Below are 16,160 nucleotides of genomic sequence, written 5' to 3'. Positions count from 1 at the left end.
GACATTCTTGAAATGACTAAGTTACAGAAGTGGAGGCTACATTAGTGTTTACCAGGGAGCAAGGAGAGAGAGAAGGAAGTAGGCATGGCTGTAAAACAGCAACATTAGGGATTTTTGTGGTGATGGAAATGTTTTATAGCTTGACTATACTAATACCAATATCCTGGTTGTGATTTTGTACTAGAATTTTCAGGATATAATCACTGGGAAAAACTGGGTGAAGGGTACATAGAGTTTTTCTGTATTGATTCTTAATAGCTACAGGTGAACCTACAATTATCTCAAAATAAATAGTTTATTTTGATAATATAAAAAGAAAATGGGCTTGGGAAATTCCTGATAAAGAAAAAATGTCAGAGCTGAAGTACATGTGTGAGCAGACAGACAGACCAATATTAAGGTTAATAAATGTGATGGAAGGAAAACTGTGCGGTAGTCATTGACATTTTAGTGAGATATTTGTAAACTCCCAGAAAAAAAGTTGAACCAGTTGGGGGTCATAGAGGAAAGGTAATCAATAGCTTATTTCCCTAAAAACCTTTGAAACTGGTCTTCTCCAAATGCCTTTTCTTCCCAGACTGTGAAATGGTCTATTAGTTGATATGATTTTTGGTGAACAGAAGTTAGAAGGTAGATGAGCAACAACTTGTATACAAGTGGTATTCTGGAGAGCAGGCCTCACAGAAAAGGATGACAAATGTGAACTAAAAAATCGCCTGTCTGCATAATGGGCAATAAAGTTCTTAGGTTCAAGGAGGTACCTTTTCTGACCTTTTCCTCAACCTCTTCCTAATCACCAGTATCCCATACAAAATGTATCACTTCCTTATTTTGTGCTGATAGTATTATGTTCATATATTACCATGCCACTATTATGCTGTAGGTTTATTTGTATATATGGCTTTTTCTTTGGATTGTGGCCTCCTTGAGGGGAGAGATCACTGCCATACACAGTTCTGATTTGCCAGTTCAAAACCCAGTGCCCGGCATACAGCAGTCATTTGAGAAATAATTAATGAAACATTGACTGTTGTCATGGCCTTGAATAGAGTGGTCGTTAATCTGGAGGCTAAAGTAAATTAGATCATGTAAACTGAGACTACTATTGAACTTAATAAGATTGTGACTACTTTTACAAATGAACCTTCCTGGATATGTACTTTGTATTTTTTTATTCTGGTGAAATTTTTCCTTAGGTTTAAAATAAGGAAGAATTTTGTTAATATTCGACAAAGGGGGCAGTATCATAAAATGGGGTAAAGATAGCCTCTTCAACAAATGGTGTTGGGAGAACTGGACAGCTACATGCAAAAAAATGAAACTCGAGCCAACTTACATCATACACCAAAATAAATTCAAGGTGGCTAAAAGACTTAAATATAAGCCATGACACCATTAAAGTCCTAGAGGAGAACATTGGCAGGAAAATCTCAGATATTCCACGCAGCAACATTTTTACTGATATGTCCCCTAGAGCAAGGACTATAAAGGAAAGAATAAACAAATGGGATCTCATCAAAATAAAAGCTTCTGCATGGCTAAAGAAAACAGCATTAAAATAAAAAGACAACCAACGGTATGGGAAAACATATTTGCCAATGATACCTCAGACAAAGGTTTAATCTCCAAAATATACAAAGAACTCACACGACTTCACTCTAAGAAGACAACTAACCCAATTAAAAAATGGGGAAAGGACTTGAACAGACACTTCTGCAAGGAGGACATACAGAGGATCCAGAGACACATGAAAAGATGCTCAATATCACTAGCTATCAGAGAGATGCAAATTAAAACTACAATGAGATACCACTTTACACCGGTGAGAATGGCTATCATAAACAAAGCAATAAACAACAAATGTTGGAGAGGGTGTGGAGGAAAGGGGACTCTGGTCCACTGTTGGTGGGATTGTAGACTGGTACAACCATTATGGAAAACAGTATGGAATTTTCTCAGAAAACTAAAATTGGACTTGCCTTTTGACCCAGCAATTCCACTGCTGGGATTGTATCCTAAGAACCCTAAAACACCAATCCCAAAGAACCTATGCACCCCAATGTTCATAGCAGCACAATTTACAATAGCCAAGAGTTGGAAGCAACCTAGGTGCCCGTCAGTAAATGAATGGATCAAAAAACTATGGTACATATACACAATGGAATTTTATGCTGCAGAAAGAAAGAAGGAGCTCCTACCTTTTGCAACAACATGGATGGAACTGGAAAGCATTATGCTGAGTGAAATAAGCCAGGTGTTGAAGGACAAATACCATATGATCTCACCTCTAACAGGAAGCTAAACAACAAAGCAAACAAGCAAGCAAAATATAACCAAAGACACTGAAATAGAGAACAGGCTGACAGTGACCAGAGGGAAGAGGGGAGGGAATTTCAGGGGAAATAAGGGAGGGATTTAGAGGAACCTATATAAAGGATACATGGACAACAACTGAGAAGGGTGGAAATGGGAGGGAGGGGGGAGGATGGGGGGTGGGATGGGATGGGAGTAATAGACAGAAAACTGTACTTGAAAAATAATTAAATAAAAAAATTGGAAAAAAAAATAAGGAAGAATTTTGGAGAGTTGAATGATTCAGCAATGAAGAGATATCTTAGAACAACAATTAGCAACACCATAGTGTCAGCCAGAAGGGGAAGGGCAATCAGAAAAAGGCCAAGGAGGTAATTGGAGGGATGACTTGTGGCCTTTTGGGAACAACTTCAGTCACAGACAGTGCCATCAGACTATAAGAAATTATGGGCTAAAACACCAGTAGCTAGCTCATCTCCTAATGCTTACCTAAGCATCATTCTGTACTAAGGCACAGATAAACTATAGTCTAATGTACCGTATGTGGCAGGGGTGCAAGTAGAGGTGGTTAGAGAAAGAGCATTCCTCCCCCCATTGCCAAGGTGCAACAACAGGAACTGAGCTGATTACACAGTACTTGCCCTTCTTCACCTGCCCTCCTTATTCCAACCCTCCAGCCATGTACATTTCTCAGGTGCTTGATGGAAGTTTTAATTTTTGGTCTTGGATATGAAGCAAAGAAGGGGTACGACTGTAAATCTTCTTCTTTACAAGTTAAACGATGCCATTAAAATAAATAGATAAGGTAGAAAAAGAGATTGAGAGAGAAGAGAGGGAGGGCAGAAAGGAAGGAAGAAGGAAAGGGGAAAGAAAGAAAAGAAAAGGTACATTCCACAGAAGACTATCCAGGACTATTAAAAAAGTCCATGTTTGAATGAAGGAAGTTAAAAAGGAAGGAACAGTTCGAAGAGCACATACTGTTCTAAATCAAAAGAGACTTAGATGTAAGATCCAAATGTAACACATGAAACTTGCTAGGACATATCTTTGAAAACAATGGAAGTTATTTTGATATGGACTAGAATGACATTGAAGCTTTCTTAATTTTATTAGGTGTAACATTTTGGTTATGTAAGGAAATGCCTATATTAGATGTATATGTGTATATGTTTTGATGTTTGCAACTTATTGTTAAACATTTTAGGGGAGGGAGTATAAATATGGAGGGAGATAAAGTAATGTGACAGATTGTTAACAGTTGTTGAATCCGAATGGAGTGTACACAGGTGTGTGTTATAGTATTGTTTGAACTTTTGTATATTTTTGAAATTTTCCAAAATAAGTTGAGTAAAGGCTGAGTACTTTTCTCCTGAGTGGTATTAGAAACAAGGCAAAGATTTCCTCTCTCAACACTCATACTCAGCGTCCTACTAGAAAGCCTCCTCAGTGCAGTAGGCAAGAGAAAGAAATAAAAGGCAGACAATTAGAAAAGTTTAGGGGGAAACCCTTCCTTTAGAACTGTTGGACTCCAGTGCCATTTTAAAGATTATTTTATTTAATGGAGAGCTTGTTTTCACCACAGCACATTAGCTTCTCCTAGTCAATCTTTTGATGAATTCATACTCACTTTCTTTCTGGTGTCAAGGTGTTCCACCAGAATCAGCGTTCAGCTACTGGTATAGCAGGAATCAGGAGAGGGAAACGGACTAAGAAGAAGTGACAAATCTGATCCCAGCTTTAAAACATGCCTTTGGGACATGTGGGTGCTCATCCTCTGAAGCGAACATGCCATGACTCATCATTGTTCTGCTGTTTTTTAAGCTTTCTTTCAACCAGAAATGTCCCTATAGAAGCAGCTTCTGCTCTTCTGTCATGAGGACCAAAATCAGATGATTACATGATACAGTTACCCCCATGAAGGTTTCTGAATTTTATGTCTTTTGAGCATACCAAAGAGGACAGAGCCCCCAAAAGTTCAGTGCACTCCCAAGACAGTCAACTCTACTGATAGGTAGGCAGGCAGGTAGATATACATATATACATGCATGCATGCATGCATGCATACATACATACATACATGCATGGAGATTGAGATACCTGAGATACCCCAGGTCTCCCAGTCTAGTGTTCTCAGCAGGCAGAAGAGTCAGGGGTCTGTTTTCAGCCTTGAGGTTGTGATAGAGGAGGCCAGTATCGCTAACAGCATAGGAGACAGAGAAAAATAACCTGGGGGGTTTGGGAGTGGAGACAGAAGGAGAAGAGAGGGACTAAGAACAGTACTGCCTGGCAGTTTGAGAACAACTGACCTTTGAAGTAGTTATGATCTAAGACAAGACATCCTAGGTGTATTTCAAGCTATATTTGTCTCCATATCATATATCAAGTGAAAATGAAGGGATCTGGCACAAGATTTTAATAATCAGCCTCTTCCAAAGACTTGAACTTCTTTCTCTGTCCATGTAATAGCGTTTGACAGGTGTGTTACTCCAAAAACGGTCTATGGGCTATTAGAAAAATAAGAAAGGAGGGGGAAAAATCCCAGTTGAATAAAGTGGGGAAAAAAGTTTTTAATGGATAATGAAGGAGTTTTCTCTCATGAAGTCTTTCATGACACACAGTAAAGTGCCAGGAGAGGATGACTCTAATCCCTGCATAAACTCTGAAAGTGCTGCATGAGGAGAAACACGGAGAAAATACCTATAAAACGGAGTTTTTTAAAAAGCCCCCTAGTTTTATCAGTGAGAATGTGGTGCTGTTCATGGGCAGAGAGGTTCTAGCAACTTAAGGTCCTTTTAAATGGTCAAAGGTGAGACAGCAGTGACATGTGAGGGTTTATTAATTATTGCTGTTACTGATGTTTGTACGGCTGTTGGGATCATAAATGTCAGTCTGTCAAGAGACTGTGATAGGTTCTAAAAAAATTGATTGAGTACCTCAAAAGCTGTCATAGAGCCTGAGATTAAACAGATTCATCTTTCCTTCTTAGAAGTGAGGGTAGGTGTGGGTGAAGTGAATAGAAGAGGGCTTCCTTCTCTTTGTTGCCACTGTCCTATAAACTGTGAGGATTGGCCTGTCTAGCGGACGGAGAGCCCGCCTGAGGTGTCAGGAGGCCACAGTCGTGGTTAGCAGTCCCAGGTGTGTGCAGGCTGCCAGCTGCACTGTGACGGGAGATTAAGAGACATTGGGATTCGACTCTGACAGGCCTGATACAATTTATTTGGAAATTTCTGGGAAAGAACATGAGTAATAAAGACAAGAACTGTGCCAGTAAGAAACAATGTGAATTTCTGTCAGAGGCAAAACAGAATTTTAAAAGCAGCAGCTCTGTTTGTTGTCTCCAGTCAAGCTTTCCAGTTAAACTGTGTTTCTAAATTGAAGGTCTTACCACTACTTTTTGTGATTGGCCAGGAAAGTACAATTAGAAGAATTTCTCTCTTCAGAAAATTATATGTTTTAAATTAACTGTACTTGTTTCTCTGTCACAAAGTAAGCACTAGTTACCTTCAAACCCAGGAAACTCATCTGTAAAATACTTTTTCTAAGATTTTATTTCTAGTTTAATCACATTATAATTCTTGATCAGACTAGAAGACCTGATGTGATATTTTTTCATTCTGTTAAATTTAGGCAGAGAAAGGAAGGGTCTCTTGTGTGGGTATATACAGACTAGATTATGTTCTCAAGAAAAAGCATACTGGAAAAAATACGTTCTCTGTTGGCCCTTTATGAATGACCTTAATTAGAAAGCACCCTTAACTCCTGGGGTGGGAACAGTTTTTAGCTTGCCAGTACAGCTCCTCCTGCTGCTAATAAGCATGCTCCTTGTAAGGACTCGTTTCTTCTGACAGTTAAAGCTGCATGTAAGTTATTTCTGTTCACCTTCCTCGGTATTTTAACCCTTTACTGCCCAGGTTCTGATTGTGCAAGTAGACTGGTAGGAATTTTCTGTCATTGCTGAGCAAGTTCAAAGTGCTGCAGAGTAACCGAAGTGATATTTGTGAATAAAAATAAAGAATCAAAGTTTAATTTATTCAAATATGGACTGCCGACAAAAACTAATTTCGTTTGACCATGTTTGGATCTTTTCTTTATAGTAGTTTTTTTTTAATTGACATAAAATTTATAATTGAATAGTTGAATTATTTAGTTCATTATTATGTAATTAGAATCCCTGCTCTGGACATCTGTTTCTGTTATTTAGGCAACTCACCCCTGGCTTAAAGTTTCATGAAATAATTAGCAGAGAAGGTATAAATTTCCTTTATAGACATGATGATGATCCTGTAGACTGCTGTTTATTTTATTAGCTTCTAATTAAAACAGTAAGTTGGCTTGTGAGAAAATGCCAAGGAATAGTTTGTTTTACCAAGAAATTATATGGAACAGTCACCTCCCTGGATGGCAGTGTGTACAGGGTGGCAAACAGTTTAGAGCTTATTTCCCTTCTCTTTTTGTGGGAGGGGCATTAGAGGGTATAGGGTTCCTTTCCAATGAATAGACCATGGACTGAGTGAAGAAGGTTAAGAGGACATATTTCAGCATGCAAAAAATTATGAATCACTCAATGTCTAGGGAAATTTTCTTGATTCTAAAAAATAACACATTCTGGTAAACAGTGTGTGCCTCTTGGTTTAGGATCACTGAAGGGCTGCTTCTCTTGGCTCAGACTTTCTGTATACTGACTGATGCCTTCGGTCTTAGACTTGTGCAGATGCCAAGACATTGACTCTCAAGGGCTGACTGGGGCTGGGTGGTGTTCTTTTAGGATGGCCTCTCCAGTGCAGCCAGAAGCTGTTGGCAGCATCAGAAGCCTCCCTTAGGACCCATTATTTCAGGAATGTCCCATGCCTCCTGCCTACCAGAACAAATAACTCAGTAGTCTTTATCTATAATGTGGAATGGGTAAAGGAAAATTTTAGCTTGAGACCAAGCAGACTTATTCCTTAGTTTTGTTATTGAATGCTGATTGGTCAGAGAAGGTGGAGAATTAAAAGAGAAATGGGCTGGGAAGGCCTCCTTATTTTGGTGGGCCCATCAAGTGGGTTGTTTGGTGATGACCAGTGATGATTATGATCGTATAAATATGAATTCTGTCCCCCAGTTTAGGAATCATACATTTAAAAATGTTTTCTTCATATATCATCCCTGACTTATTTTAAAACAGTTAGCTGTGGATAGCATTGCCACACTGAAAGGAAATTATCTTCTCCTTGTAGCAAAGGTTGCTTTAGAAGTGGAGTTGGATGCTATGCAGGTAGACAGCACATTTGACAATCTGAGACAGATTCATGTGAAAAACAGCTTTGTGAGCTCTGCATTTCCAGACACACACTCAATTTTATCAGATAGTGGTGTGAATGAAAGGCTTATGGTCTGAGTGCACCTCTTTTTCGTTAGAGATGTGTTGTCCTCATCTTGAGGTCCTCCAGATGTTTTTTTCTTTTTATTTATTTATTTATTTATTTATTGATATAATTTTTATTTAATTCTTGTTCGAGTACAGGTTTCTGTCTTATAATCCAAACCCTGCCCGCCCCCCACCCCATGCTCCCCGCCTCCCTCCCCTTTCCACCCCCCACCCTTAGTTATTGTCCATGTGTCTTTTATACTTGTTCATGTGAGTCCATTCCCTTTTCCCCTATGATTCTCTCCCCTCTCCCCTCTGGGCCCTGACAGCCTGTTCCATATTTGAGTGTCATTGGTTGTATTGCCAGATGTTAAGAGTATTAATAAACTCAAAGGATTCAAGTGTCTCCCCTTCTTATGTGGACCCTTCTCTCTCTTCTCTACCCTGCCCTCTGGAGTTGACAGATAATTTCTTATAAGGATGCTCCAGATTTAGGACCTTGTCTCAGAACAGATACCATTTTTCTTTGTACAGCTTTTACTCTAGAATTTTCTCACTGCAAAAAAAAAAAGGTGGGGGGCATGTCTAAATAGGGTTATTAATGTAAATAGTGCCATTGCTGATTTGTGAAAAAGGACTCCCAGAGGGCAATGTGGCTCATACAAGGTGAAATCCTTTTGGCTGGCTGCTCTGTAATGATTTACATTTAGATTGTTGCTTGTTACTCTTGTAGGGGAAGGAGAGGGGACCTGGTGTGTCTGTGGCTGTCTCAGTCATCACACCAACTAGGTTTGGACAGCTTCCCTCAGCAGAGGTAGGAAATAGGCTGAACTTGCTTTCAATTGTTTTCATCAAAGGCCTTGTTTAGTTGGTTTATATTTGGGGAAAATGTCATGTGGTCAAACAGGATGGGAAGAACTAAATGAGAAAAAAATGAAGCCTACAGTTGCTAAGAATAGTGTGTGTCTTCCATAAGTCAGTGCACAGTTCCATGGGCTGGGGGAGCTGTGAGCAAATGCTTTCCATCCTCACTGTCGGGACCAGTGAGTGCTGTCTGGTGAAGTGCAGCGTTGTCTTCACACAGAGGCAGCCTGGGGTGAAGGAGACAGCCTTCATTGAAATGCAGCCAACCATCTGCTGCTTTTCACTAGATCCACGTTAAATAGAAAATCAGGATGGCCTAAGAGAAGATTCAGTCATTCAAGAACTGTATATTGAGTTGTAGGCATAGAGGGCACATTATTGAACAAAGCAGGTCAAACTTCCTGCCCTCCAGGAATTTACATTCTCCTTGGGGATAATGTTAAAAGATAAATGCTATGGAGGAATAAAAGGCAAGTGAAGGGAGTAAGGGGAATGCTAGAGAATGGTGACAAGAGTCGTCTACATAGGGTGATCAGGGAAGAAGACTTCATTGAGAGCAGTGGTCACTTTGTAAGTTATATAAAATGTCTAATTATTCTGTTGTACACCCAAAACTAATACAGTATTATATGTCAAGTGCAACTTAAAACTAAATTTAAAAAAAAAGGAAAATGTGACTTAAAAGAGGTTACAGAAGGTGCAAAGGCCCACAGGGTGGATGGAGCAAAGGGAGAGAGCAGCAGTAGATGGAGTGGGAGAGGTGACGGGGGGGAGGGGAACATTCACGGTCTTTGTACTAGGATGGATGATGAGATGGTGATGATGTGGACCAGCGCTGGTGGTGGTGGAGGGGTGAGAAGTGGTAGGATCTGGATCTGTTTTGGAGAAGATAGTCTAGGATATTGCCCTCCTGAGGTGGTTTAGCGTAAACCACTGGGACCTTGGCAGGAGGTGCATTCTCAGTTTTCAGAGGTCTACAGAGCCCTCAGGTGCTGCCCTTTTTCAGGAGAGTTATTCACAGCCTCCCTGTTACAGTATGAAGTTTTTGGCACCAACCCTAGGGTTGTGGTTCAAAGTGTTGCCTCTGTACCACTCCATAACGGAGTCCTGGGGCAGCTCACTGGTAAACAAGCAGAGGTATTCCTTAACTCTGAATACAGTTGGAATTATTTCCAATATTAGACCCGATTCTTACCTGTTTAGGAGTAGAACATGAGTATTTTTGCTCATGTTTCTTCAAACGCTGGCTTAGGTGTGGAATTGTGCTGAACATGGCAGTATAAACAAGTACTAGACACGGCCTGTCTCTAAAGAATTACATTCTACTTGAGGACAAGCAAATATTCAAGAGAAGGTAGACAAGCAATACAAGTAGTAAATAGCTATTGCCCAAAGAAGGAATGCAAAGAGATGATCCCCTTTCCAGTTTGAATGGTCTCCTCATAGAGACAGCTATTTTTAAAGCAACCTAGATTTTCATTGAGCCAACCCCACCCTTCTCTCCTGGTTCAGACCTATGTTGTTAGAAGTCAGCCCTGAAGGTTCATGCTTGTCACAATTTGTGGAGAATAAACCAGGCCAGTCAGCTGGCTGTTGCTTGCACAGGTCTAATTCCTGGGAAGGGACAGGAACCTGGTCAGAAGTATGCCTGGCAGTATATTAATCAGCTGTGCTTACCAGGCCAAGCACTAACCCTAATCCCCAAATGTGTTGTTTTGGTCAGATTCACAATCTGAGAACGAGGCTTCACCAGTGAAGCGGCCACGACTACTGGAGAATACTGAACGATCTGAAGAAACCAGCCGATCTAAACAGAAGAGTCGACGTCGGTGCTTCCAGTGCCAAACCAAGCTGGAGCTGGTGCAGCAGGAATTGGGATCCTGTCGCTGCGGTAAGCATCTCTCCCAGTGACATGATGGAGACTGCACCCTTGACACCGTGACATAGTTTTGGAAAGTATGCTAAGAGGCTGACCTCCTTTGTTCTCCTGTGAACCTCCCTGAGAGCAATAGATTTAGAGTTTGAGAAATCAGGAGTAGAGTATTTTTACTTCTAAACACATTCAAAGAAGCAAAAACATCCCCACTTCCTTGTTACAAGTTTCTTTGGATTTACATTGTCACTGCATACTGCTTTCAGCCTCTTTCCACTGATTTCTCTGGTTCCTTCTCATTGATGACTTATTTAGAAATTAACCAAACTAGCAAAATTCTGGGATATGTACTGTAAAATTCAGATATTAAATTAATTTTGAATGAGCCTCTTACTATGTATAATAAATGGAAGATTTCTCCTCCCATATCCTTTCTAAATTAAAGTTAGATTAGAAAATTATTTTCTTTGAACCGTAATTCATCGGCAGTTAACCTCTTGAAGACAGCTTTAAAGTAACATCTTCTGTATTACCTCTCCAGTGTAATACCACCTCTTAGAACTGCTGCACTTTATGCACACCCACCGTGGGGCAAATTGTGGACCAATTCTTTCTCTCCCTTCAACCACTCAGAATTACATAGCTACATCATTTAGGCTCACTTTGAGTTTTCCTGTCCCTCTTCTTATTTCCTGATTTAAAGCATAATTCTATGGGACAAAACTGTCACCAGGCAGACTTTGAGGCCCAGGTCTAGTCTCTGAGAATCTATACCCTTAGTCCTTAGGAATGAGCTTAAGCTTCCTTTCACTCCTGGGACAGCAATAGGTACCCTACAAGCACTGATGATGGAGGTCAGGACTAACTGGTTCTCTCAGCAGTTAGAAAGTCACAGTTACCCCAAGTCCTTTATCTTCTGAAGACATAGCCATTGCTGCCCTTGTCCCTCAGTCATCTGCCTTGTTGGAAACGAGAGAGTACCAGCTTCTCAGGAAACTAAATTGGAACTCCTGTTACATGCTTGGGTGTGTGGTCCGTAAGATTAGAAGCATATCCTAAATTGCAGGAATGGGGACCTGCATGGGGAGTCTAGGTGTCACTGGACAGGGTTTTATTTTTTAGCTTGGCATTTAGTTTCCTCCTAAATGCGTATGTGCAGGTATAAAGAAGGGAGATAAGTGCAGAGGCTTTCAGCAGAGCTTCCCAGCTTCAGTTCCGTTCATGCATGTGGCATGGCCTGGGTGAGCCCAGAATGTTATTTGTAGGCTGCTCCTGGATCACCTCTGCCAGGTAGTTTTCAGTTCTAGGTGAGGTAAGGAAGGAATACCATGGTTAGCTAAGGAAACTCTGGGGCCTGATGGCTGACCACCTTTACCCATATGCAAAGCTTAATCTTTTGTGGTGCACATTCTTGCTTTGGTCTTCATGCGAACTATTGGGGGGTTTCTGCAGTTCAGTCTGGTATCAGTGTTGTGAAACCCACCTGGCCATTTTGCCCGTTGCTTTATAACACAGGCCTTTGGTTGTTCCTAAATTAGAATCAAGGGATTTGCTTGTACCTTATGTTCTTGTTTCCTTCTTGAAAGTAACTGAATCCTGGGTATTACACAGGATTTGCTTTCGTGGATCGAGCAGTTGGTCCATGAGTGTGCTGTCTTGCCTCTGGCGGTGGTTAATACCTCCTCTCCTTGTCAGGCAAGCAGTTAAAAGTTCAGTTTAGTGCTGAGAGATCCAGAAGTGTTGTTAACCCTTCAGTTTTAGTGCACACCATCTACTTCCCTATGGGCTTAGGAAACTGCTGAAAAAAAGTCTAGAAATACATGTGGGATAAATTCATATGCTCGTAAATGGAACCAACTTGATTGTCTCTGGTAAGTGTGGATTACTCTCCTGTGCTCTTCACCTCTTGGGCAGGAGGCTGGATTTCTAAGTACTTACTGGGTTTGCAACAAACGTGTATTCTTTTAAATGATCTAGTATGTAGTCCTTTGGCTTGTGCCCAATTCTGAGGGTATGCTTATAGAGAGATTGGATTCTTCTGGTGGAGAAGAGAGTTTTCAGCTTTCTGCAGTCCCTCCAGATGTAGCCTTCCCAGAGAGCTGGGAGTTCCATTTGGCCCACTGAGAGCATTATACTTCTGTGCCCAGAAAGATGACCGAGTCAACTGCCACCTTTCAAAAGATGAAGGACAGCAGTGGGAATAGACACCTCTGGGACTATCTTTGACAAATAGCTCTTGTGTTTCTCCTGCCTGTCTGCTTGGATCTCTCTAGGAAAGGGTAAGCTATATAGTTATTTCCTTGAGGATGCATAGTGTTGGAAGGACATTTAACTGCCCTGAAAGGTTTTAGAGGGGTGGGGGAACAGTACTTTACTGCTGAAAGTGAGGACTCAGGAAGATAGTTTGAACTCAAACAGCACACTTCTCCACTGCAGAGAATTTATATATATTTATTCACAATCTTTTTTTCCATTCCCCTTCCACTCTGTACAGGTTATTAACTGCTGACAAGAAATTCACATCTCATAAATAATGCTTAAGAGCCATTTTTATATAAATTGAATGTGTTATGAATTGTGATGGGCCTTTTTGTAGCATTCACTGCCTAGAGCAGGAAGAACAGAGGATGTCATTTTCATTAATTTCTAATGAGGTGCCAATTAAAGACAGGGAAGATGCTCCAAAGGGAAGAGTGGCCAAGCTCCCCTGAATCCTCTGCCCCGGGGCTGTCATCCAAACATTGCCAGCAAGCCTTTTCTAAAAATTCCATTAAATTACAGTCTCATGGAGAGCACACACAGACACATTCAACTTCCCTTTGATCTTCAGAAGAGCAATTTGTAAGATGAGTTCTGAGCCTTCTCACTTAGGGAACAGCTAGAGGTGATAGGAATTGTTAATTGCCAAGACACTCCATGGGTTTTCAGTAAATAGGTGAATTTTGAAGATTAATTCTCCTTTGCCTCACTGTGACTAGATAGCCTTTAAGTCAACAATACCGAAGTAACACCCTTTTCCTGTGAAGTCACTCAGGATGCCAATTAGAAAAGACGGGGTGGGGATGGGATGATGCCCTCCATGCTAGAATATCTTCAGCAGTTCAGCTTCTCAAGATAGAAAACAGTTGCATAAAAATGGATTTGTTTTATTTTCTACTCAGGAGGCAGATTGATAGTTCATTCTCTTTATAGGAGTCTTTTTTCTCCAAATGCCACCTAGAGGATGTTCTTCTGAAATCTGGCCATCCTCATCAAATCTGGGCCACATCACTGCCACATGAATGCTGGGTTTTCTAAGCAGACCTTGCATGGCACACACAGCATGATTTTTTAATTGCTGTGTATTGTTTCCCAGGACCACAGAATTAATTTTTAAGTACCAGTCTAATAGCTTGCGTAAGTTACCACATATATTCAATTGACAGTGACTTAACAAACTGTAAGTTGATACGCTCCCTTTAGGGACAACAGTGCTTTTACTATTCTCCTGAGTAATCTGATTTTCTTCATTGCTTTTGAAATAAATTTTATATTCACTTTAGAAACTGTGAGTGATGCTTTAGCTGGGACTGTTAGAGTAATCATCTCCAAGTGCCTCAGTGGTCGTTTCTGCCAAACTAAATTCAGCAAGCATTTATTGAGATATGACAGTGCACTGCATTTTGCTAGGTTTTGTGGGAATATAGGAGCTAGATATACAGAATGTAGGAACTGTAGTCTAGGTCAGCGGCTTCCAACTTAAGTGGGTATGAGACTCATATGGAGGGTATGGTAAAATACAGCTCCTGGGCTGCCCCCCACAGGGTCTGAGTCAGTAGGCCTGTGCATATTTAATAAGTTCCCAAGTGAGGGTCTTGCTTTGAGAACTGCTGTTCTAGGCAGTTCTCAATCTTGGGAGGCTTTTAAAAAATAGAATGTCTGGGTCTCACTCTAAATTAAATCAGAAGAGGTCTCCCGGTATTGTTTTAATTTTTTTTCATTAGTTTCTCCCCCTTAGTTCCTTTAGTAGTTGATTTACATATTTTAGTGTTGTGTGGTGTCCCTTTAACATAAAATGTCCATGTTTGTCTATTGTTACATTTGTCATCTTAAAAGTCTATTTTATCAGATGGAAGTATGGCTATGCCTGCTTTTCTGTGAATATTGTTTGCTTGTAGAATCATTTTCCACCCTTTTACCTTAAGTCTGTCCTTGTCTTTGCAGCTTAGATGTGTCTCCTGAAGGCAAGCATATGGTTGGGTTTTGTTTTTTGATCCATTCTGCTGCTCTGTGCCTTTTTATTGGTGAATTCAGTCCATTTACATTTAAGGTAATTATTGCTGTATGAGAATTTCCTATAGCTATTTTATCTCCTGTTTCTGGTAGCTCTGTGCCTCCATTGGTTCTTTTCCTTTGTGTTTCTATTTCGTGGTATTCCATGGTTTCCTCTTTTTTTAAGTTATATGTCTCAGTTTTAGTTTTGTGTGTGTGGTTACCATGAACTTTTTTCTTAAGATTTTATTTATTTTTAGAGAGCATGGAGGGGCACGAGAAAGAGCGGGAGAGAAACATCGATGTGCTAGTGAAACGTGGATTGGTGGCCTCTCACAGGCACCCCGCCCCCAGCTGGGGACCTGGCCCACAGCCCAGGCGTGTGCCCTGACTGGGAATCAGACCAGTGGTGTTTTGGTTCACAGGCCGGCACTCAGTTCACTGAGCCACACCAGCCAGGCCAACTTTTTATTTGGAAATTAAAAGGTTTTTCCTGGACTGCTTGAGAGTAAGTTGCAAATATCATTGCCATTTAATCCTATAAACATCAGTGAATGTTTCCTAAGACTAGGGATGTTATTTTATATAACCACAGCACAGTTAGTGATGTCAGTAAACGGACACAGGTACAGTGCTTTTATCAAGTCTCTCGTCCATTTCCTAGTTTTGTCAGTTGGTCCAATAACGTCCTTTACAAAAAGCATTTTTTTCCCATCCAGCACAGCTTTCATTTCATGATCAGGTACTGCACTTAGTTGTCATGGCTCTTTAGACTCTTTTAACCTGGAGCCCTCTCATAGCCTTTCTTTGTTTTTAATGAGACTGGCACTTTTAAAGACTGTACCCTCCTCCCCCTACCCATGTACCCACCCACAGTTTTTTTAGTAGAACATTTCTCATTTTGGGTTTATCTGATTGTTCTTCAAGATTAGATTCAGAGTACATACTCCCAGCCAGAATACTATGTAAGTGATGTTGTGTCCTTCTCAGGGTTTTACATTGGAAGGCATAGGTACCCATTATCCTCTCATTGTTTGTGTTAATTGTGATTCACTCACCCGTTCAACGTATTGTTTGATGTTTTTGGTATGTAGTTAATATTTTTAGCCTTGGAGCTAGAAAGCAATCTTGGGAAATACTTTTTAATGCATTTTTTCTAATTTAATTGAATTTATTGGTATGGCATTGGTTAATAAAACTATCTAGTTTTCGAGTGTGTGTGCACTTCTGTGTATTGCATAGTGTGTTTACCATCCAAAGTCAGATCATCTTCCATCACCATATATTTGACTCCCTTTACCACTCCCCACCCACCTGCCCTCTGATAACCACTGTACTATTGTCTGCGGCTGTGAGTGTATTGGTCTTGTTTGTTCATTTGTTGTTTTCAGTTTTATATCCCCCATGTGAGTGAAATCATATGGTTCCTAAATTTTTCTGGCTGACTTCTTTCACTTAGTATATCTCAAGGTCCACTCATGTTGTCACAAATGGCAGTAGTTCATCTCATGC

General features: G+C 40.5%; 1 protein-coding gene across 2 annotated transcripts in view; it reads left to right on the top strand.

Moving 5' to 3' along the window:
- Positions 1-16,160, top strand: part of ZFAND3 (zinc finger AN1-type containing 3) — a 336,794-nt gene that overhangs the window by 293,222 nt on the left and 27,412 nt on the right. For both annotated transcript variants that reach the window (XM_037063265.1, XM_037063264.1), the window contains one exon: positions 10,248-10,415. In XM_037063265.1, coding sequence (XP_036919160.1) covers positions 10,248-10,415 — 168 coding nt within the window. The remainder of the gene's footprint in view (positions 1-10,247; positions 10,416-16,160) is intronic.

This window comes from Sturnira hondurensis, unplaced genomic scaffold, assembly GCF_014824575.4.
Source record: "Sturnira hondurensis isolate 20B ecotype Veracruz unplaced genomic scaffold, ASM1482457v3 Scaffold0014430, whole genome shotgun sequence".
Classification (NCBI taxonomy): domain Eukaryota; kingdom Metazoa; phylum Chordata; class Mammalia; order Chiroptera; family Phyllostomidae; genus Sturnira; species Sturnira hondurensis.
The sequence above is the reverse complement of the archived record's forward strand: the minus strand, read 5'-3'. Positions and strand labels throughout refer to the sequence as shown.